This window comes from Asterias amurensis, chromosome 1 (genome assembly GCF_032118995.1).
Source record: "Asterias amurensis chromosome 1, ASM3211899v1".
Lineage (NCBI taxonomy): Eukaryota > Metazoa > Echinodermata > Asteroidea > Forcipulatida > Asteriidae > Asterias > Asterias amurensis.
In genome coordinates, this window is record NC_092648.1 from 28335086 (window position 1) to 28358274 (window position 23189).

The 23189-nt window shown below is 37.8% G+C and overlaps 1 protein-coding gene across 1 annotated transcript; it reads right to left on the reverse strand.

The window, feature by feature from the left end:
• Positions 1-1442: 1442 nt before the first annotated feature.
• On the reverse strand, positions 1443-21885 carry LOC139935531 (atlastin-1-like). The gene is made up of 12 exons (XM_071930118.1): positions 21828-21885; positions 12963-13184; positions 12123-12257; positions 11043-11147; positions 10565-10672; positions 9941-10033; positions 9080-9218; positions 7816-7943; positions 7353-7409; positions 6614-6685; positions 4904-5335; positions 1443-3524 (listed from the first exon to the last, which is right to left on the reverse strand). Exons 2-12 carry the CDS (start codon positions 13173-13175, stop codon positions 3459-3461), a joined length of 1548 nt encoding a protein of 515 aa, XP_071786219.1. The 5' UTR covers positions 13176-13184; positions 21828-21885; the 3' UTR covers positions 1443-3458.
• Positions 21886-23189: the final 1304 nt, after the last annotated feature.

The following is a 23189-nucleotide window of genomic DNA, read 5'->3' on the forward strand; positions in this document are numbered from 1 at the left end:
TATCTGAATAATTATCAAAAAAGATTCCGCAATTGGAAATGAAACATTCTGCCTGTTAAACAACTGCCTGTTAAAAGTACCTCTGCCAGGTAATGCAGATGTCTTAACATGTTTTTTTTGTTTTTTTTTACAAATAACTATACACATTTGCATTTAGTATTTTGGCTTAATTATAGAATTGGTAAAAATTGTCAAAGAATGAGGTTTACAATTTACACAGCAATTACTTGCTTAAACATTACAATACTAAAGAATACTGCAATTGAACAAAACTTTGGTTCCTATTGCCTGCAACCACGCATAAATTAAGGGAAATGTTCAATAAACCCTTGATGCATTACACTCTACTTCACAAGGGGCACACACAGCAGTACATAACCATGAGTGAAACTAACAGGTCCAGCTGTCGATTTCACAAAACTCTTCCTAACTTAAGATTAATCTTAGGACTGAGGACGAGTCCAAACCCTGCACTCTAGCATGCAGACCTAAAGATTACTCCTAAGTTAGGACGAGTTACTCGAGATAAGACGAGTCCTAACTCTTTGTGAAATCAACGGCAGGTCCTACATATTGTATATTTGTAAAGAAACAGCCTTTATGGTTATCAGTGTAGTCACGTACCTTTCAGTCCAGTATCAAGTACTGCGAGTACTAGGGTGGGCAAGTACTACTTGAGCACAGGTACTTGGTCCGTTGAGTATGCAAATACCTTTAAAGTGTGCCAAGTATTTATATATACGAGTACCAGGTCCAATAGCTGAGTACCAGGTACTTATATTTCCAACTTGTATTCGAGTACCAAGTATGAGTACCATCAAAATAACACTTGGGTAGTACTCGAGTACCAAGTCATCAAAATGACATCATTGCTTCGTCCTTCGGATGGGACGTAAAGCCGTTAATCCCATGTGTTGTGTAATGCATGTAAAAGAACCCAGTGCCATTATCGAAAAGAGAAGGGGTTCGCCCCGGTGTTCCTGGCTGTGGCTGCTAAATGCGCAGCAGCACCTTGTAAACCCTTATAAGATGCTACATAATTTGGGTCTCAGAATTCATCACTTCAATAAAATATCTTTCTGAAAGTTTGTAAATACTCAGCGCTTTGAGTACCTTGTTGGTAGATACGTGCGTTTTATAAGAAAACAATATTATCATTATTATTTCTCGAGTACCAAGTACGAATACCATCAAAACTATACTCGGGTGTTTGAGTTTTACTCGTACACTGATTAATGTTAAGCACAAAGTGCTTCCCATACAGAGTACCATGGACAGTATATAGGGTTATCGGTCGTCATACTTGCACTGAATCTGGAAACGCAGGAGTACAGAAACACACTTCACATTTTTATCCCAAACAAATAACAAAACATGATGAAAATCAGTTTGTTTTGGGAATAAAATGGAATTAAATAAACTTTCAGAAACAGTGTGCTACATTACTGAACTGCCTTACAGGTCAATAGACTTGTATGCTTATATTTATATCTTTTCTTCATATAACTCCACTGTGGTACATACATAGTATACTATTTCCTTTCAATTTAGGATATTTGTTAAATATTATTTCTCCAATACCACACACGTTTAAAACGAAAGATATATAATTCACTAACGTTTCTGAGATCGAAAAAATCACCTATGGTGGATGACCACATTGATAAATTTAATTGAAAACCATGAAATATGACAAAAAAGGTTTATTAATTAAGAGTTCAACATATCAACCAATATAACATTGCGAAATTTAAACCATTTTCAATGCGCAAAACACCAGCGCAATTTTTACTTTAATTGAATGAGTATCAAAGTTGTAATTATTTATAAGAACAATCAGTTAAATTATTACTTCTTTTGGGAGAAAAATAATCACTGGTTACCATAACAATTTAAGCTGCACACTCCAAACTTTTCAGATCATATATCTTCTTTTCTTCGATGACCATATTTTCACAGGTTTGTCAAATAATGCATAATGTTGGGGCACGCCAAGTGAAGATACTGCAGCCGATTTCACAAAACACAAGGATTAATCCTATCTCGAGTTAGGGCGAGTAACTCGTCCTAACTCAGGATGGGTTCAATGTGTCCTAATGTCTGTGGTAACTGAACTTAACTTGTCCTTAGTCCTAAGATCAATCCTAAGTTAGGAAGAGTTTGGTGAAATCTACGGCTGGTCTTTGACAATTACAAAAAGTGTACCCTGCCTTTAAAAAGCACTCTGTAGATCTTTTGTACCTTTGTTACCTTCCATCTTAGCACTTTAGGTGGTTATTCATTCCCAATGCGTACTACAGACAGAAGGCGTGGCATTCTTTGAACAGTACCCGGTATCTATTATATTCTCAAATACGATTTATTCCCCTCAAAACACGATTCACCGATCCAAACTGATTCCAATCAAACTAAGTGGCAGACTCACATTTTCTTGGACACAGATTAATCACCTTGTTCCTTTGGTCTCCTCAACTATAAGCTCTCTACTTTAACTCTTGAATAAATAAGCTATCAGGACTTAGCAGGGATTTTTCTTCCTTTAGAAGTAGCAGACAAATTCAATGCATTCGTAGAGGGAGTGGAAATGAATTATACTGGATTTGTTTACTGTGTTACAATCTCAGCCCATGCCCGCATTAATGGCTTCGGCAGTGGCTAACATTGACTCACTGAAAATGACTGTTATGGCTGTAGCCCAATAGACATAGCTAAAGTTGCTTGATTCAAACCAGGTCTTGATTGCACTGATTTAGGATCGTTTTTACTATGAGATGTTGAAGCTTTCCAACCCTCAATGAAGAAAAGTAGTTGACCGTCATAAGCTATCACATGAGCAATCAGAATCAACTATATATTTTTCCATGAGTAAGTCTCGACTAATTTTGTTCTGGTAAACAAAATCTATCCAGCATTGTGTATGTGATTACAGGTTTTGGGTATACATTTTCTACTAGTATTTGTGTAGCGACCTTATCATACACTATGATAAGTTTGCAATATTCAGTAATACACTGGATGTTATTTGGTTTTATCCCATACACCAATGTGTGTTAGCACTGTATACTCAGTACTTTCACCCGAGTCCTGTAAAAACAATCCACAGGAATATCACTTGTGAAAGATTTGAACACCCAACCTTTGCCATACATACCAGAACAGATGTCTTACAACTAGAACACCAAGCCCGCTTACTAGAGGCAATGTAAACCCTCTATTAACATCTCTTATCATACGGCCTGTGTTTGTGGAAGCCCAGTTTCATTTCAAGGGTCACCAAATGTAGAACCAGAGGGGGGGGGGGGGGGGACTTCAAGAAACTGTTTTTATTATCTACATGCATGTCCAATGTCTGTGAGCTTTTAAACAAAGGAACAAGATGTCAATGTATGTCCTACAACCAATCAATTATTTTCACAAGGCAAGACTATTATACAAAACCGCTTTAGCGACGTCTCCTACTATTTCTTCTTCTTGTCTTGCTTTTTCTTTTGACTCATTGCCTTCTTGTAGACTGGCCCAAATATCTGCAAACAAGAGAAACACAAGTTTATTTATAGGCACAATAAAAGTATATACAAAAAATAAATAAAGATCAGAAGTGAAAGTTTCAGCTGAATTCAGCGTCTACTTTTAGAGAAAAACAAGTAAAACATATTCACTGTATTTTTCCAAGAATGTCAAATCAATGCATATTCAGCGAGGTGACAGTGGGTACTGACTGCATCTCTGGCCGCAGCATTTGCGAGCGGACACCAACCCTCAGAAATCTAAGAAACGATTCATGCATGAGTCATTTCTAAGATTCAAATGTTTTTGGGGGTGAACAATTGTCTAAGACGTATTACTACAAAGGGGTATACTATCAACAGCTGCGGAGCTTCCCACCAAATAAGTTTGTAAGGTTATTCTTTTGGGAATATTTTACCAATCTATGACTACATAAATGATTTCTTAAATGTTCCAGCTTTCTAAAACTGTCCACACTTAAAACACAAAAAGGGTTGCTTTTTTAAAATCTTTTTTTAACCTCTTTTTAACAACCGATTCGTTTCAACACCATAACAATTCACAGAGAAATTACTTCATGGTGTCACGGCATGGTGCCACTCGCACTGTCTCTCAAAATTACGGTTGTAACAAAATGACCAAAAGGTTCTGTACGACCATTAGAGATATGGAATGTGTACAATAAAACAAGGTCTCAATTAAGAGCCAGTATATCCTGTTGGCAAGTGTGACTGACATAAGGCCATGCCAACTTCACACAATCTGGCTCCAATGAGCTTTGAGAGGTAATGTTCGCAAAAACTAGTTTTGGAACTTGCCTTCCACTAATGTATTGCAGAATTTTTTAAAAGGTCTTGCAGAGTCTCAATACTTTGATAAAACAACACACAAATATATGCCATCAAGAAAGCGAAAGCCTTGTGTGAACAGTGGATGAGCACACAGGTGACATATCGACTTAATAATGATAACATGCATTTATATAGCGGTTAATACCAGGTTTCTAAGTGCTGACTTGCCAATAGACTTTATCGAATAATGATGTTACCATTCAAAAACCTGTGCTACAACATGGCGTCTTTGTGTGCCATAGAAATCAAACCCATGGGTATTTTTATCTTTATCTATAATCAAACCTGGAATATTGTAAGCTTCATTGATGTATGCGGTTAGACGCGCAAATGGCCTGTTTTACATTATGACCACGTCATTGATTGAGTGATTGATTTGGTTTATTGCTTTTCATGTTTAAGTATACAATAGAAATTACCTTGTGCTTAAAAAGACATTTAAATACAAAAAAAAACATTGTTAAAATCACAGCAACAGAGGGGTTATTCGATCAGTCTACGGAAAACAAAGGCTTGTATATCAAATATCTAGCTACAATACCTACCTGGACCCATATGAACTCTGCTAGGGTGTCAATGTACACTCCAACATTACTGTACTTGCCGCTGTATCGGATGTAGGCCCAAGTCGTCAGGAGCACCAGCGCTAGACCCAGTAACATGTTGGCAAAATTGGCCATGGAATAGAGTCCAACCAGTCCAAATACCCCTGAGAGAATGTACATTATTATCATGGTCACCACAAACGTGATGGGTGTACGGGCTACATTGAACAGGTTTTTACTGTCGTTATGCTTCATGTATTGTTCGTAGGTTTCGTCTAGGTCGGCAATGAGGCGTTCGCAGTAGGGCTCGCTGAACTCGTCGCCGCCCATTTTGCGTGTCTCTTTGAATAGCTCCACGGCGCTGGCCTTTATGCGGTCATGGTGCTTCTCTAACTCCTCAGGACTCAGGTATGGCTTATCACCGCCGCAAACCTGTTGAGTTCAAGCAACAGTCAAGTTTCTTAAGCACAGATACAGATAACTTACAAAAGTGATAACTGTATTATTAATAATCCAACCAAAAAGAACTGGTGGTCCTCATTTGATTGTAAAAAGGTAACAATTCCTACATGGTTAATATTACCCTTGATTCCCTGTTTGATAAACACAGTCATGATATTTGGTCTTTCAAAAAAAGTATGTATATTTTATTTTATTGAGTATAAGGACTGACCACATGTACGCCAATGGTTTAGGCTTTAATAGAAATCTCAGGCTATTTAATTAACAAAATTCAGATTTTTCAAAGGGCAAAACAAATTGTAAAACAGACTGAAGTAGGAAAGGTATCATTTTATTTCATGCCAGTAAACAGAGGAGGGCAGATACTGGCCGTTGTTTATCAAGACCCACTCGGTAAGCACACAGTTTGGGTGAGAACTACAGACTCTTGCTTTAAATGAAACAGAGCACCAGCCACAGGAGAACCATTTTGTCTGCAAAACATTTCCCTCTGAAATTAAGTCATATTCAGGTCTAATAGAATCCCAAACAAGGTTTTTCAGTGGGGTCATTTTGACGATGAAAGAGAGACCACAGGGCTTGAATTTAACACTGGACCACAGGCCCCCAATGCCAGGTGTCAGGCCATTATATTTATGATCGGACAAGTCAAGTGGTCTTGTGTTTTTAGTTAAACAGTAATGACTTACTCTGTATCATCATGTTCCAATGTTGACTTAGAGTTTAATAAACTACCTTTCAATCATATTTTAAGAAGCACACTAACCCATACTAAGGACAAACAGGATCTTGGAAAGTACTGAGTATGCTGTACTTAAAGCCATTATATACTTTCGGAACAGACAAAAAATAACTTACAGGGTTAACAGAAGGTAATGAACGGTAAAAGACTTCTCTTGAAATATTATTCCATGAAATGCTTTACTTTTAGAGAAAACATTAAAACAATTATCAATTCTCGACATCGAGAATTACAGATTTATAGTAAACACATGTCATGATACAGCGAAACGTGCAAAAAAAGGGTGGGTTTTCCGCTATTTTCTCCCGACTCCATTGATCGATTGAGCCTAAATTATCAAAGGTTTGTTATTTTATATATAAGTTGTGATACATGAAGTAAAGGCCTTAGACAACACTGTTTACCGAAAGTGTCCACTGGCTTTAATGCTCATCGGCGTAAGGGTACAAAAACATTTAAATTCTTTATCCCCGATGCTAAATTAAAATCTATTATATTTGTCTCACCTCTTCGATATCTTTGACGAATTTGTCTTTGGCGCTGGCCACTGCTGCTAGATTGTTGGCCTCTGCTGTAGCCTGTAAAAACAACATTAAACAAATGTCAACTTAATGATTCTGTGTAGGCAGTTGGAGCCAGGGGGTCAGTTGCAGGGATTTCCTTCTTGCGGAGGGAAATGAGAGCAATCTTAGCGTTATACCACAGGCCTCACTGTTGTGGAGCGATTAAGGCAGGATTGATTTTTAATGAGAAGGTCCGATTACATGAACTCTTTCTAAGTGATCATTTTATTAGGGGATTGGGGTTTGGTGGCTGTGTCTTCTAACTAGTTTTTTAAATTGACATTCCATTGAGTACTAATGTGAGTGCATGAGGTCTTGCTGTGTAAACCAGGAGAGGGTTGACTCCCAACTCTTCCACGATAAGTGTTCTGGGTTCTTTTATGTGCACTATCAAATCCAGTATATGAGATCTATGGCCTAATGTCTAATCCAGGACAAAACAATTATGGTAAAGCATCATGCTCAAGAACACACATGCCATGGCCAGGACTCAAACCCACACTCTACTGATTGGAAACACCAGAGCTTGAGTCCAGTGCTCTTAACCGCTCGGCCACGACATGGCAAAAAGGGGCATGTTTTAGGATTCCTTTAAAGGAAATTTAGTGCTGGAATAAAGACAATTCCAGACAACCAAAGGGCTGTAAAGTTGCTTAAAGGTCAAGCATTTGGTAAGACAAACCTGTAGCATCGTTTTAGGTTCCGGTAACTCATTCCCTTGGTATATCTTCATATATGCCTGCAGAGTGAAAGAAACATTACAGAATGAATGGGACTTCACTTTAAGCTTTGTTTTTGCCAATAGTAATAGAAATATAATCCCCAAACAAGGGTTTCAAGGTTGCTTGGCTCTGAAAGAGAGAAACACACGTGTTGAATTTTAAACTTGCATACTAATACTGTAAACCTGTCACATTTATTTCTGCTGAAAACTACTGTTTAAATCTCCATCATACAAATTGCATAAGCTGTCATTGAGGATGTCATGTGAAATAAATGTCATGTTGAACTGAACATAGAATTGAATAATCTGTGTGTAACATCAGTGGGTATAAACGGAACTAGGCATGGTCTCCATGGCTGGTACTACTACCATGAACAGCTCCCTCATTTGTTTACATCCAATGCTTTTCTGATGACCTTACCTTGAAGTATTCTAAGAGGGCTCGACATGTCACTTTAGTTCCGTTGATTTTCTTCATTAGGAGTCCTTCGTCAGAGAGTAGCATAGGCGCTAGTTTAGTCAACTGTTCTTTGAATTCGCTATCAATTGCTGTCACAAATAAAATGATAGAAACAAAAACCTAAGTATCTCTGCAATAAATTTGATATCCATCCTTTACCCAGACATGTCACTGCATTTTGCCTAAAACAGAGGAAAGTACCAGGTACACCCAGGACTTTGTTCTGTGTTTTTCGATTTTCCTGATGGCACAGCTAAGGAACCCAAACCAGACAATCATCAGTTTATATATCAGGCGTAATATGTCTTAGAGGCAGGGCCATTTTCATGTTACAAAGGGCACTTTCATTTTAAGACTTATAAATAGAAACATTTGATAGGGTACTAAGGCCAAGACAAAGGCAACAGAGGCCATGGCTTTAGCAAAAAACTTAGTAAAAAGTGCTGAAGGTCGTGTAGCCAAACATGTGCTAAAATCAATCCAACCTCATGTTGATGACAGACAGTATGGTAACCGTAAGGGTATGTCAACCACACATTGCCTAATTGATGTCTACCACCAATTGGTGTCGAAAGCTGAGAAACCTGGCAACATCAGTACTCTTGTACTAACTGATTTCTCCAAAGCTGTCCATGTTATTGATCACAACATTGCTTTTTCCATTGCTTTTTGGGGATTTTTTTTAATCAAATGCTCACTGCGTATTTTCTATTGTAAAGCTTTTTAATAATTATTGTAATATTTTTAACGATTGTAAATTATGTCGCAATTCAGCGGTATGCTGCGATGACATTTTAAAATAAATAAACCATTTTTTTCTTCTTATTTTTTTTCGTGTAACTCCTGGCCTGTGACACAGCGCTTTATCTACAGGCATTTCAAGGCTTCATATTGATTTGAATTCTTGTATTTGATTTTGTATTTCATACATGTCATAATAATTGACTTTGCAAGTGATGGGATTGGCCTAATAAACTATCTTGAATCAAATCTATTTATATAGCTACTTGTGAGGCTTTTGAGTGCAAGCTGACGCAGTGAAAGCTGCTGCCGACCATGCCCGAGACACTGATAAATGCGCTGTCTAATCTGTGCTCTAAACATATTAAACATACAAGACCTTAAGGGCTTTGCGCCCAATCCAAAGGACAAACACAGAGTTGGAATTATTACCCCAAACTGATCCACATCTTATTCATATTTTTCTCACTATAGTAAGTCTCACCTGACAATCGGCCATCAAATTCTCTATTGCGTGCAACGGCCATACCAGGGTGGGGCATCAGGAAACAGCTGATCTTCTCAAAGCAAGCGTGGATGTGACGACGAACTTGGCGGAGTTCTTCGTGTTTGCTTCCCGTTTGCTTTAAGAATTAGAGAGATAATTCATTGGAGAGTTGATACAGAAAGGTTAACAACATTTATTCCAGAGTTGAAACCAATGAGTCTTTTCAGAACCAAACCAACTCATTTAAAGATTATCATTACATGGTGTTGCCGCAAACCTTACTATATCGTATTTCCATCATGCTAAGTTTCAAATCTTACCAAAAGGATCGTTACAGAATTGGTAAGAAAACAAAATCGTGAAGATCACAGATTACATCAAACTTTCATTTTCACGATTTAATGTTGATAGAAAACATCCCTTGAAATATTTCTGCCTGAAATGTCGTATTTTATGAGAAATAAATAATTTAACTTTGCATTTGGAGTTTATCAGTGAGCGTCTAATTCATTTTTTTGTTTGCATCAATGTCATGCAAAATTTGTAAGCGGTTTTTGATTATTTTCTGGTGACCCAGATGGCCGATCGATCTCAAACTTCTACAGGTTAGTCAGTTTAGGGATATGATGGATTACATAAAAAGCCTACACTGACAGCAACTGTTTTGTTAGCAAAACCAACTCTGTAATGTTCCTTTAACATTCACTCAAATCTGCTAAAAACCAGATGCATGTTTAGGTTTCCAGATACAAGTTTCTTGAATATGAACTTCATACTCAGTAAGCTTTCAGACTAAAACAATACAATGATGTTTTTAAATATTAACCAATCATGTGGGATACCTTTAAAGTGATTTACCTTAATTCTCTTTTCCAAGACTAGATTTCCTCCTTCGGCTCCGTAGTCATATTCATAAGGGTAGCTCCAATCCCTTACCAGAAACATCAACGACTATAGGAAAATAGCAGTACATGAATTATATTGATCATGGTTTATTCATGGCAAAAAAGAAGCTAAAAGCTGAAATTTACAGTTAAAAAAACCCCCAAAACATTATATTAATGGAAGCTTAACTCGGCCACACAAGTCAAGAGTGTGACGTAAAAGTCAATATGCATGTCTCAATGCCCATGATCGGCACACAAAGAATTCTAGGCTAGCAATGGGTACATGCGTCTTCTGTTTGTGCAGCTAGTACTATGTGGGAACCCCATGGCTATGGCTTGTGCACTGTGGACTTGGTCTCCACAGTCTTTTGTGGTGTTTTATGGAAAGAGCTGGTTGGGCAGGAGTGACACCGACAGTCCTTTGTGGTGTTCTGTAGAAAGAGCCTGTGGAGTGACACTGACAGTCCTTTGTGTCGTTTGTTGAAAAAGCCAGGAAAGTGCAGGAGAGTACACTGATAGTGATAGCATTTTGATACGCCAAGTTATCTGGTCTCAAATGAAGGTATAGCAGAACATTCGCATAAAGTTTGTATACCTGGAATGGTTTGTTGCTGCTGTCTTCCATAGCTAAGCGTCCATACTCAGTGAAGAGTTGCAGATGATGAAGATCATCTTCCTGGATGTTCTGGGTGAGGTTGTATACCTGAAGACAACAAACATCAGAGTTAATGTGAAAGGGAGTCAGTTTGATCTAACAGGATGAAACTTCGCTTACTCCCAAGTGAGAGTCTGACAAACAACACTGAAACTTGGATCCAAATCTTAGAGAGGTATGTTGAAAGGATGGCATTTCCAACCTTTGGTAGCCCCTTTGGTTTAGATTTCAGAGCTTTTAGGAACAGTGTCCTCCGCACTTGAGAAGTAGCTCAGAGAGAAGGATTTCTTCATACGCTGGGACAAAATAACGGCAGATTTCTTCACCAGGCTGACCAGTCTGAATTCAGATAAAGGCCCAAATTTCTCATCACGGCCTACTTCAACATTATGTATTTTTATTGTTTTGTCAAGCATACCTGAACAGAGCTAGTCATGGTGCTAAGTGCAAAGACAGTAGCACAGTCTTTGACGGTGGATTCACTGTCAAATGCTCCCTGGGTGTCCATCAGGAGTACCGCAATCTAATGAGTCAAAAATACACATCAAAAATTAAAGCCAACAGCAACCAAATGTCAAAACAAAAATATGAGAAGTTTATGATTTGAATTGAGTTGATTTATAACACAAAGTGGTTAGACTGCAGGACTTGCAATCACAAGGTTTTGGTTTGGAATCCCCCAGCTAACCGCTGATTTCACAATGACTAGAACAAATATAGTCGTCTAGTTAATGAATCACAGTTTCTTGATTTGTGTAATTCATAATCATAGACGTTAAACCAATGTTTGTGAGAGAGAGATTGGCTGTTGCCAGCTTGGTGTTTATATCCCTTGTGGGAGTTTGCCGAGTTCCCTTGATGGGGAACAAACCAACCAACAAAAACATTCAAACCAAAAAAGATGTTAACAGATTTGCATCAACTATATCAGTGCGAGCTTTCTTTTTTGAATTCAAACCTAAAATGCCCAGTATTTTGATTTTTTTTCTTCAAAATTGTATATTATAAGAAAAAGTCTCTCTCACCAAATAAAATGTATGTTGATGGTACAAAAGTCAATGATGTTTCTTGAGTGATAATGCCCGTATGTGATATCATGTTTATTATGAGTCGTACACGTACATGTTTGACTGATAACACTTTCTGAGATACATAGAATAGATCATCCATGTATTGGATCTCTTGTATGTATTGGATCTTTTCGTTGTATGAACACTCCCTAACACAAGCTGTGCTTACTTGGTTGTTGCCCCCAATTTCCTACATTTTGTGTAACACTTTATAAACATTGTATTTATATTGAGGAATTGGAAATAATTGTTGTACTGAACTGAACTGAACTAATAAAGGCCCTTTCCAGATACTAAAGAGATCATACATGTACGAACTTGGCATTGAAAATGATCATGACCAACTTCTCAGATTGTTTCAGTTTTATGAGATGAACAACAGAAATTTGAATCATATAAATGTTCAAAAATGTAGCAACCCTAATTACCTCTTCTCCGTCTGGTCCAGGACACAAGAAGACTTTACTCCATATCCATATCCCTGTAGTTTCCCTCTCTGATCCACCGCGCCATGAAAACCCTTTCAGTGGCTCATCATCCCGTCCTAGCCAGTCAGATGCTCCCTATCAACAAATGAGCAATTAGAATGAGAATGTTTTATTGTCCGCACCAAATCACAAAACATAATATTCTGGCCCGGAATTACAGCAAGGCCACTGATGAGGGCATGACCTCTGTTTCTAATAGTCTTCCGGTCTTAACCTTGGTGCCCCTACAAAATATTTCTGTAGACTGTAAAGGACTTGCAAGGGGAATGCACAATTCAAATGCTCCTTTAAAAACCCTCCTAGTAGCATAGGTTTCGTCTGTTGGTACAGCTGACACTAGTTCCAAAGATTGCCACAAAGTACCATAAATTCCAATCTAGCATTGGGTGCATGGGTGTCTTCTTGTTTGATGTGAACACTTGTCTGCCGAGCTACAAATGTTGCCATAACTCAAATCTGCCAAATCTACCTTCCTGCCCGACATGAAATAATTCAACTCATGGTGTTCGAGTTTAATACTGAGTCATTAAGACAAGGCATTTAAGTTCCGTTCCAAGTCACGTTTCTCAGATTCAAATTTGTGGACATAAAAACTGTCATTTTTTTACATTACAACATTACTTAGAAGTGTTTCTCAAAATTCTTTATGCTATCAAACGCTTCTCTGGTTTGGGCTTCCTACCAAAGGTTTTAATGCTATTAATTGCCATTAAGATAGATTACCAAACATTATATACCACCTTCACTTTAAGAAATGTTGTCTCTCATCTCATTTCTTACCTGCTTCACTAGATATCTGAGCAAGAAATCCAGCAGGAAGGACTTCCCCTTGCGGAAGGCTCCTGCCACCGACAGCACACATACTTTCTTATCCCGGACTCTCTTGTCTAGTAGTACTTGTTCCAGGACATCTTCTTTCAGTTCAAATCCTTGGTCTTCGGAGTTGGACACTATCTGTAGCGGCTCACCAAACTGGTCCGGTATAGGAGGCATGGTTTAAAACTAAATAATACAAAGAATAATAATCAAATTACAATGTAGGCATATCATCTGGGGCCTTTAACCTCCGATATTTTTGGTCAACAAAGTGTGGTTTTGAGTCACAGTTGTGACACTTGTTTCCTTGAGCAAGATGCTTCTACCATAATCGGTTTGTCCTTCAGGTGGGACATTAAGCTGTAGGTCCTGTGTACTGCACATAAAACAAACCATAACACTTGAAAGAGGACGGATTAACCGTGTTTCTGACTCACATAGCCAGTGCTCTTGTTTACAGGTTTCCTCAGGTGTGCCATACAGTGATAAAGGCCACTTGATTTCATTACCAGAAAATAAACAATAATAATTGTTGTCATCATCACCACCATGCATACGTGTTGGTCGTGATCAGATGCCAATCCTCAGATATCAAAGAAATTCTCTGATTCATAAATTTTGGGGTACAAAGTATATATTTTTGATTAAAATATTTTTGATTAAAATATATTTTTTGAAAGGGAATCCTATCAACAGCTGCGGTGATTTTCACCAAGTAAATTTTGATGGTCATTCAGTTTTTGGAGTAGTTCCCGACCAAGATGACCCTACCTTAGACTAATGCTATATAGACAAGAAAAAGAAGTGTTGAAGGCTTTGCAGTAAATGCAGTTAACTGTATCTGATACAAAATGCATACTGTGTACACATGGTACGTATGTGAATTATGCATAATATTTTAAACATGTGGAGTAGGACTAAATCACTAACATCTGAAAATTGCATCAAATGTTGAGAATAATTGCATTTGTTTACACCAATTTATTTCAATGGGTTTTAGATTGCTTTAAATACATTGAGCAAGAGTAGGCCCTATGCTGAGAAAAAGGTCTCAAAATTCTACTAGGTATGATAGCATTTTAGTAGCCTATAACCCCACTCAGTTATTCAAAAATAAATCACTTAGACCATGGGATGATCGCTAGAATTGTTCAAAACCGTAGCCCCCACTTTTGGACCACGCAATTTTTGTATGTAGGTATGAAATAAAAAAATAAAAAATCCATTACTTGCTGTTGCTTGGCGAAAATCATGCACCGAATCACGAAAAGAAACAATAACGGAGACAAGTAGTGATCTAAAAATCCTCGGAAGCCTGCGATGTGGGTGACGTCATTCGAGGCATTATCGTGTTTCGTTCCTACACTGTACCATTATAACATACAGAGTATTTCTTCAAACCCCTGAATAAAAGGATGCCGATTCACAGGCTCGTTCGACAACATTATAAGTTATCACACAAGCGCGAGTTGAATACGAACAAAATAGTGCGTCTGCGTCCCACATCTAACTCGGCCGCGCGCGTGATGATAAAAATTTAACACACGCACGTCGTAGCAACAAAAAACAAATGGCATTGTACTTGATGTTCAATCAATACAAATCATGGGTTTTTGTTGTAGGCCTTTGCATGTTAATCGGACAGAAAAGGGGAAATTTTACATCGTTCATGTTAAACACTTGGAAAAGGTTCGTGCACTGCCGTGAACGATTGGTAAATAGTCCCAGTGTATACAGACGTTATCAAAAAATACTGTTTTTGACCTAAAATTACCCAAACATTGGTCTGTTCACGAACTGTGCAGTTTTAGAGCTTAGCAACAACCAAATTCGGATTCAGTACCATTGAAAACCCTTGTGCGTCAAATTTCATGCGGTCAGGAGATGGGGACCACGAAACCCCCAAAATAGGCCCCTTTTCAATACCCATCCCATGGTCTAACTTAAAAGCTTTTGCGAACTAAGTATTGTCACAGCTACAGAAGTATGCCTATAAATACCCCAAAAACATGATTTCTTCATCTAAAGAAAATCAAAGACATCTTTCTATCACCAGGCTTACAAAAACAAGTCTGGATTCAAATAAAAAATCGGAAATTTCTCCACACAGTGATTCAGTCAGGACAGCAAACTATGATTAATTCAAGTACACCAAAGCCTTACCCAAAGGAAACTCTTAGATTATAAAGCAACAATTGTAGCTTGGCAGCTTATTTGCAAATCCTCCATCCCTGTAAAACATCTTAAGATCAGGGACAAACTCTCTATCCCTGAAGGGATCAACCAAGCAATGGTTAGTCCACATGTATTTATAACCCCTGGGATCCAGGGTCTGTATTAATTTTTCTATCTCTCACACATGGACATTATTTGATTAATAGCCCCAGATGGATAATATGCACAGTATGCAGAAATTACAAAAATTCATGCAACGGTTTGCAATGCTGTAGTCTGGTAGCGTCCACCCATTGCAACATTTGTATGCATTCGCGTGTAAATGTACAGACATAGTTCTGGGTCTCCTCATAAGATAGATGCAAGTATGCACTAAACATATTACACCACTACATGTACACGTACAGGCAGGACTCAGCATCTTGCAATGTATATGTACTGTATATGTGCAATTCAGAACATGTTTTTCTGTTTCTGTATGTAGCATGAGCATTGAGCAACAGCCAGACACTACTTGCCCCGTACCATTACCAAAGTGCCTCAGGGAGTCTCAGAATGTTCAATGTGCCACTTTTCTAGTCACCAAATACAAGTCTCTCTGAGTCTCTGTGCACATGATGAACATTACACACATAATACATGCAGATGGGACTGTCCAGGAATTGTATCTTTGAAATGAGAGGCCATCTTCATTTAGCTAAAGGGACTTCTGTTGAAAAATCTTAAAGTCTACCCTAGTCAAGTCATGTCAAACAAAAAGAATTTTGTTTCCAAGGCAAGTCACAAGTAATTCCTGCCCTGAGCTAGTCCTGGAAACATTTAAGGGCTATGTTTGACTTAGAATTTGACTTAGAATTTGACTTAGAATTTGACCTGCTAAATAACAAAGTGCCTTAAGCTGTAACACTTTGAGGAAGTTGGTAATTTGGCAATATATAAAGTACACAAAGAAAAATCCACAATCATTATTGTCATAAGAGTTGAACAGCTTTTAACATGAACTGTTGTGAAGGTAACTGACTGATAAATTCGACAAGCGATGTTTTATCAAATTGATTTTTTGTTATGATAGGCTTTTCTTTTTACCATTGTCATATTATCACCGTAAATGTATCAGCACCAACACTACAGTTAACAGGACCTAATTTCATCTGCTTTTAAAAGTAGGTAAGCACAATAACATTTTGCTTACCAGAAAAAGTTAACCAGCCAAACTATCATGTCATAATGTACAATTTGCAACTGGTTTCCTGCTCATTTCTGCTGAGTAGAAAATTGTTAAAAAGCGATATGTTTAGCTTTTAAAGCAGGATCAAGTTAAGGCTGACTAACAAGAATAATAATGTTATATTAAGGTGAAAAAAAAAGAAATTAAACAAGAGGTGTTCCTCGCAGATTGTCACAACGCCTGATTAAGCATTTTAGTGCAGGGGAGTAATTACAACACCCGTCCTCATAAAAATAGCACAATCCACTCTATAGTACTCAGACACACAGACTTCCTAAAAATACTGTTGGTGTTACTTAAATATTTTATTCAATTAACTTTGTTGAAAATGCTTGGAATGCTAATGGTGGTCTGAGTTGAACTTGAACTCAGTCTTAATGTGACATTAATCCCTCCCCAGGCACCATGACCCTCAGGGATGTCAATTGGATGATGTGTACAACATGTATCATTTATTGTTCAGTCATTACTGGGTTGTGATGTAATTGATAAAGTGATTGCTTGTTAGTTAAAACTAAATGCCAGAGCTTTACAGTGTATGTAAATTCTTGATGTTCTAATTAGTGACGACATTCTTGAAGAAACAAGTCATCTGAGAGATGACATTATGTGAGTGTAATTGCTATGTGCTCCACATACATGTACATGGGTTGTCATTTGCAGTATGCAGTTTAACCATAATGTAACATAGCAAAATGTTACACAAAATTGTTAGCCATCGAATTAAAAAAAAGTTTTCTGCTGAATAATGGCTTGCAGTATGCACAAAACATGTTTAAAAGTTTAACTCTATTATGCAAAATTGCTATGGAATTATTCGTCGGTATGTCACTTAATTATTTTCTATACTGAAAAAATGTGATTGCTAAGTAAGGGTTAATTACCAAAACATTAAAAAAACGTTGCATTTACATGTTATCCTTTTGTACATGTACTTGTTCCAATTTGGTGGGATTTTTATCTTTCAGAGGGCAAGGCCATTTTCATTTTACAAAGGGCACTTCCATTGGAAACTCTTAAAAGGAACTTGAAAAGGTACATTTTTTGTATCCACTCCTAAAAATTAATGGCAATAGTAATTTACTTTTATATTAGAAGTATAGCAGCTTTGAAGGCTTGCTTCAGTAAATGGTATGTTATTGAACAGCAATTATTGTATCCATTTCAAAATGTAACCCCATTGATTATTCTGAATATGAATGGTTGGCCCCGGTTGGTTTACAAATTGCATGTAGTATTACCAGCAGCTGTACTACAGTATGAGAACAAGCCTGAAGTCCACTGGTCAATATGACCTACATGTAGACAGTGGCAGTGTGAAGGTCACAATTAGTTCATCTAAAGCCAACACAATGGTCCATTAAACATCAAAATGAGTACAGACAATCAAGATGGAGTCAGTACACTAAACCAAGTTATATTATGTAGGCCCTAACACATAGTAATAAAAAGCAAGTATTTAATCATTTCAGGCGATAATGTAATTTGTTTATGGTTTATTAAATTTGCATCGGAATAAAGAATATTTATTTTTGATTATAATTTTTAAAAGCGAGGGGTCATTTGTTTTTTTCAGATAGCCATAATCCGTCACCATGTACAACAATAGCCATGCATTACAATTGGGTAAGACTCCAGATAGCATTGTTTGCAAATGGGAAAAGTGAACTGTGTAATGTAATGATCTTCTTGATCCAAGACCAAGCTATGTGCTGCACACACAAACACTGCTTCGGGATTGAAAATGTATAATTTAGGAGGTAGCTGGTATTCATGTTTGAAAATTATCACTATGCATACATGTACATTGAAAACACTAAGCAGAAGGTCAAAGGTACAATATGAAAAGTGTACATCACTCGACCACTGGTTGTTCAACATTGCCCAATACAAGCCCAATGAAAATGTCCCATACAGTAGATGTAAATTCATGTAGCAAAAACAACCCCTACAATTACTATTAAGTAGGGCACATTATGAAACATTGATCATGGAACTTGCCTTGTAAGTAAGCGTACCAGCATTTGTACATCATACACTTACAAAATACTTTGTATGTAGAGCAGCAATTGTGCACATGACAAACTATGGTGAGAACAAGTGTACATCTTGTGTATCTTTAGGTTATTTGCGTGCATCTTGTACATCTTGTACACGTATAAGCCTACTATGTATGTATACCATTAAGCTTGGGCGATACCACGATATTATCGAATATCGCGATACTAATTTGGAAACGATTTCGATATCGGATCGATTTGGTTTTAATCGAAATATCAATATATCGCGATATATCGCGATATCGAGGAAGTATTGCAACATCGCGATGTATTTCCTAGCCGAGACATCTTGCACCCCATAGGTTTGGAGTAAAACCAGAAGAATAGGTCATTAGAACACCTCTCTTATGCTATGACTGTCTCTTCTACAACCTTCACTGGGAGTTTGAAGACTGATGATGTCAAATTTAATTAATCGCGATTATATCGAATATCGGGATATATTGTCGGCGATATATCGTGAATAAAATAAATCGATATCGCCCAAGCTTATGTACCATGCTTTGGAAGCAAATCAATTGTCAATTCAATTATGACCTTTTGCTCAAATTTACCATAACAAAAACTATAACAGCAGTGCATGTTATGGATTGGAAATGCACTTCATGTTACAGATGGAAGGTTTTCCTCAGAGAGTGTTTCGCTACTCCTATTGGTGGAGAGCGTGTCACTTAGGGGTGTTTAAACGGTTCATAATGACCAGCTGGAGCTGTTTATAACTGGCTTGCTTCCGCAAGTCTGTCGGGCGCCCGCGTACGTCAATATTATCATGCGGAACGCACAATTCATAGCTATTACCAACAGCGCGCAATCTATTTTTAAGTGCATGCGCGTAATCAATTTTCTAAGTGCGCACACAACCCACGCGCATCAAACAGATTCTTCACAAAGTTTTTGAAAAAAAATTGCCATCAATGTCAAAGTGTCTATAATATATTTTTTTACTGTTTTTTAATAAAAGGTTATTTAATATTTATGAATGGGAATAAAAGGGTAGTGACTCGTTCTTAAACGTCAGTTTAAAACCTTGCAGGATCGTTGCTATGCGATAAATACCCTCGCCTTTGGCTCGGGCCTTTATCTCACAGCACAGACCCTGCCTGTTTTAAGCGGCCATTAAGGAACTCGTCGCTACCCTTTTATTTACTTATTGATTTTAAATTCAATTGGTAAATGGTATACACTGGTCATTAAGATTTTACTAATGTTTCTGCTGATACTTCTGACAATCTTCAACCAAATGTTAGCAGGCTATCATATGATAGTCCCCATCTTTCATTCTAGTTGATGGATAGGACCATGTATGCATTTTGATTCTAGTGTCAACAGTCCAGCGCTGATAGTGAACAAAATAATAAAGGTTTTTAAAAAACATAAATTCTAATACACTATCATGACAAACCACCATGAATTGTACTGCCTCTACTACTAGCTAGCTCTGTGGTCTAGTGGTAAGACAATGTAGATCTGCTCTAGCAGATGCCAAGATTGTGGGTTTGAATCCCACCCAGTTGTTTGCCAGTCTTTTGTTTTTACTATATCGAACAGTGGATAACCACCATCATAAATAAAAAGAGTAACAGATAAAGTTATTATGTATTTGTACATTATACATTATAACCTAGTTTTCACAGAACTTGGGAGAGTAAACAGTTCTTAATACACATGGGTGCAAGGATCCAAAGTACATTCCTTACCTCCGCGTACGGTGTAAAATTAACATCCACCATGATAGTTAGTTTGGTGCTTTATTTGCCTCCACTGATGTGATCAACCCAACAGGGCAACATGACCTGAAACGTGGTTAGGATTCTACCTAGGATGTAGCGACACCTGGGCTCGATTTCACAAACCTTAAGATTCATCTTAAGATGAGTTGTCAGTATCACCATAGTGATTTGTATTGTGACATCATACTTTTCTTAGCAACTGCGATTGATTTGAATTTAAGAAAAATTGTAGCTCTTTGTGAAATCGGCCCCAGGTAATCTAGAAGTAAGACTTTGGGGTTCGTTCTGCTGTCGTCTCCATCGTGAACAGAGGAGGAACAAACCTCATACACAGAGTTCCAGGATTACACACTGGACAACAACACCACATTACAATAACATACGCACCATCTGAGAAATATAAAAGTAGGTCTACCCCAATGTCTCTTTGGGAACTTTACATGCCAGGTTTTGTTATTATTAAGTAGTAAAGTATTAACCCGTTTTGCTTCAATGGTTGCTGGTAAATGATATTGCTTGGATTATTCACCAAGAATCTTCTTTCGTCGTGCACCGACATAAAATAAATAAATAAATAATTTGGGGGCTAATCATCCTTACTCGCAGCTAGAGCTGAATTGCGAAGGACGCGGCTACAACGTGTTTGAGAAGCAGGCATGCAAGGGCGCCTTCAGCTGCCAGCCACATCAACTGACCACGGAGCACAGCCAAGATCGAGAGGGAGGAAAACCGGATAGTTTGGAAAACCCTCGTGGCACAGAAGAGAATCAACGCCCATCTCAACTCACATAAATGTCCCTGGCCTGGAATCGAACCGGTGTCACCTTCAGAGGTGAGCGCTTTACGCACAACACAAGCAACCATGCCACCCAAACATACATTGCCATATTATTATTATTGGGCATGTTGGAACGCGAATGTAATTTATTAGTGTAGTGGGAACAGCCTTGGCCGTCAGTAGCGTCAAATTTGGGTTCGGCTTCTTTTTCGCAAAGTCAACAAAGCCGAATGACAATATTGGATCATAATGAATGGTGACAAATTGAGAATAAGTTATTGTATGCAATGTATTGTAAGAATAAGATTCCATACGTTATCGCAACTATAGTTAAGTAGTCCTTACTCTATGGTATAATCCTAAGATCATGGAGGTAGAATTACTGCTAAGAAAGATAGATTAGGTCGTTAAGAAAAGATTCTAATCTAATTCTAATAAATAGGGGGAGGAGCTGAGACTGGACAATGCTGGAGAGAGCAGTGAGTGACTAGTGACAAAAAGTCAAATTTGAACCTATTTCTTTTCTTGGAGGGGGGGGGGACTCCATGTTAAAATGTTTTAACGTTTGAAAAGGTCGTCGTGGGAGAGTGTTACTGTAAGTGTAAGGAAGTCACACGACGTCCATGTTTGGACAGTGTTTATACTAAAATAGCGGGTGTATCCATTTTTACATTACACACTATTTTTGTGTCATCATCAATTATCATCTCTGTTAATTACGCTTAAATTAATATACATTATTATAATGTAACCACATAAATACACTGAACAAGATATTATTCTTCAATTACCACCACAGAAGAGAAAAACATCAGGTTGTGCAACACGACACACCAGATGAATGATAAAATATCTCACCTGATGAACAAATCCGTCCAGCACAGACGACCATTTCAAAGTGCAATAATGTTTTTTCTTTCAAATCGTCGTATAGAGGGCGCTAAACAAATAGTGGTAAGCTAGTCTCTCTATCGGTCGGTTTGGTGTCCATTGGCAGTTTCTTCTTTTTCTGTTGTTTGTTTTGTAAACAATTACATTGACTTTGTCGATTTCAGTTGTCGCAAATACACTCTACTCTTCAATTAGTATTTATTTGCCAAGGAAAAATATTAATAACAAAACAATTGAAACGTTTTATGAAAGAGTATTGTGATATTGTCGTAGCGGGCGCTACGCATAATTTCTTACAGAACTATAGGGGAAGTATATCTGTAGTCTAGTGGTACTTTTTTTTCGAATGGGGGAGCTGGCTAACTTTATAGTGATTCTGATTTCAATCAATATCTATGTTAAGTTATTTCGATTGCTATAGTTGCCCCTTTGGTAAGCCTTTTACTCATATTATATTATGTAACCCCCTCCCCCCCAAAAAAAACAAACAAAAAACGCAGCTGCAAAATTTGGTATCGACTCATTGCATGACGATTGTATTCAAATGCTCAAATTCAGTTACTACTCTACCAGCATAACCGAAAAAGTGACAAGTAAATAAATAAAGTAAAGCGCTTCGCGTTCAGTCAGATGGCAGATGAACATCCCACATTTTTTTTCACCCGCCAATACTTGTGCACCCCCCCCCCCCCCCTTCACCCAACAGTTTTATCATTAGTTTCAAAAACTTAAATCTTACAACATTGCTGGAATGATTTGTGATAAACAGCAAGATTTGAGAGATTGATGATGAGATTTGAAAGATCGTGGTGTCCCCAACCCAACCCGTTTTTTCTTCTTTATCGGGACTCATTAGTGTACATCGGCCCAGACCCATCTGGGGCTATGTACTGATTTTGACATCCTTTGCATAAACGCAATCAATGTCAACTTTTTTTTTAACAGCCCCCCCCCCCCCTCCCTGAATATACTGGGTCTAGTTTAAAAAAAAATGTCCCCCCCCCCAGTGCACGTAAGGCACTATACCCCCTGTGTATATATATTTTGCAAACCCAAGTTGTGTTGTTGCGAACTAATTATTTTGTTGCTTTGATTGATTTTGTTCAAGCTATGTGTAAAGTGAATAACTGGAAATTAACCACGCGTTGTTAATCCGCTTTCCCGTAAAGCTTTGGCGATGATCTCAGCAACTGCAATCTCAGTGAACTGGTTGCTCGATTGCACCCCCAACATTTGGTGGACGAGACAAGGTACTAGACCAAACCCATAAGTGCGCTTGAAGGTGACGTCATGTATAAATCATTATGTATTTATTTATTTATTTACTTA

What these genes read in the sequence shown, in the direction of transcription:
- LOC139935531 (XM_071930118.1), bottom strand. Translation starts at nt 13,175, where the DNA reads ATGCCTCCTATACCGGACCAGTTTGGTGAGCCGCTACAGATAGTGTCC. An exon ending in CTGGACCAGACGGAGAAGAG is followed by an intron (nt 11,148 to 12,122) that starts GTAATTAGGGTT and finishes TTGACTCATTAG; the next exon opens with ATTGCGGTACTCCTGATGGA. An exon ending in TCTTGGAAAAGAGAATTAAG is followed by an intron (nt 9,219 to 9,940) that starts GTAAATCACTTT and finishes TAATTCTTAAAG; the next exon opens with CAAACGGGAAGCAAACACGA.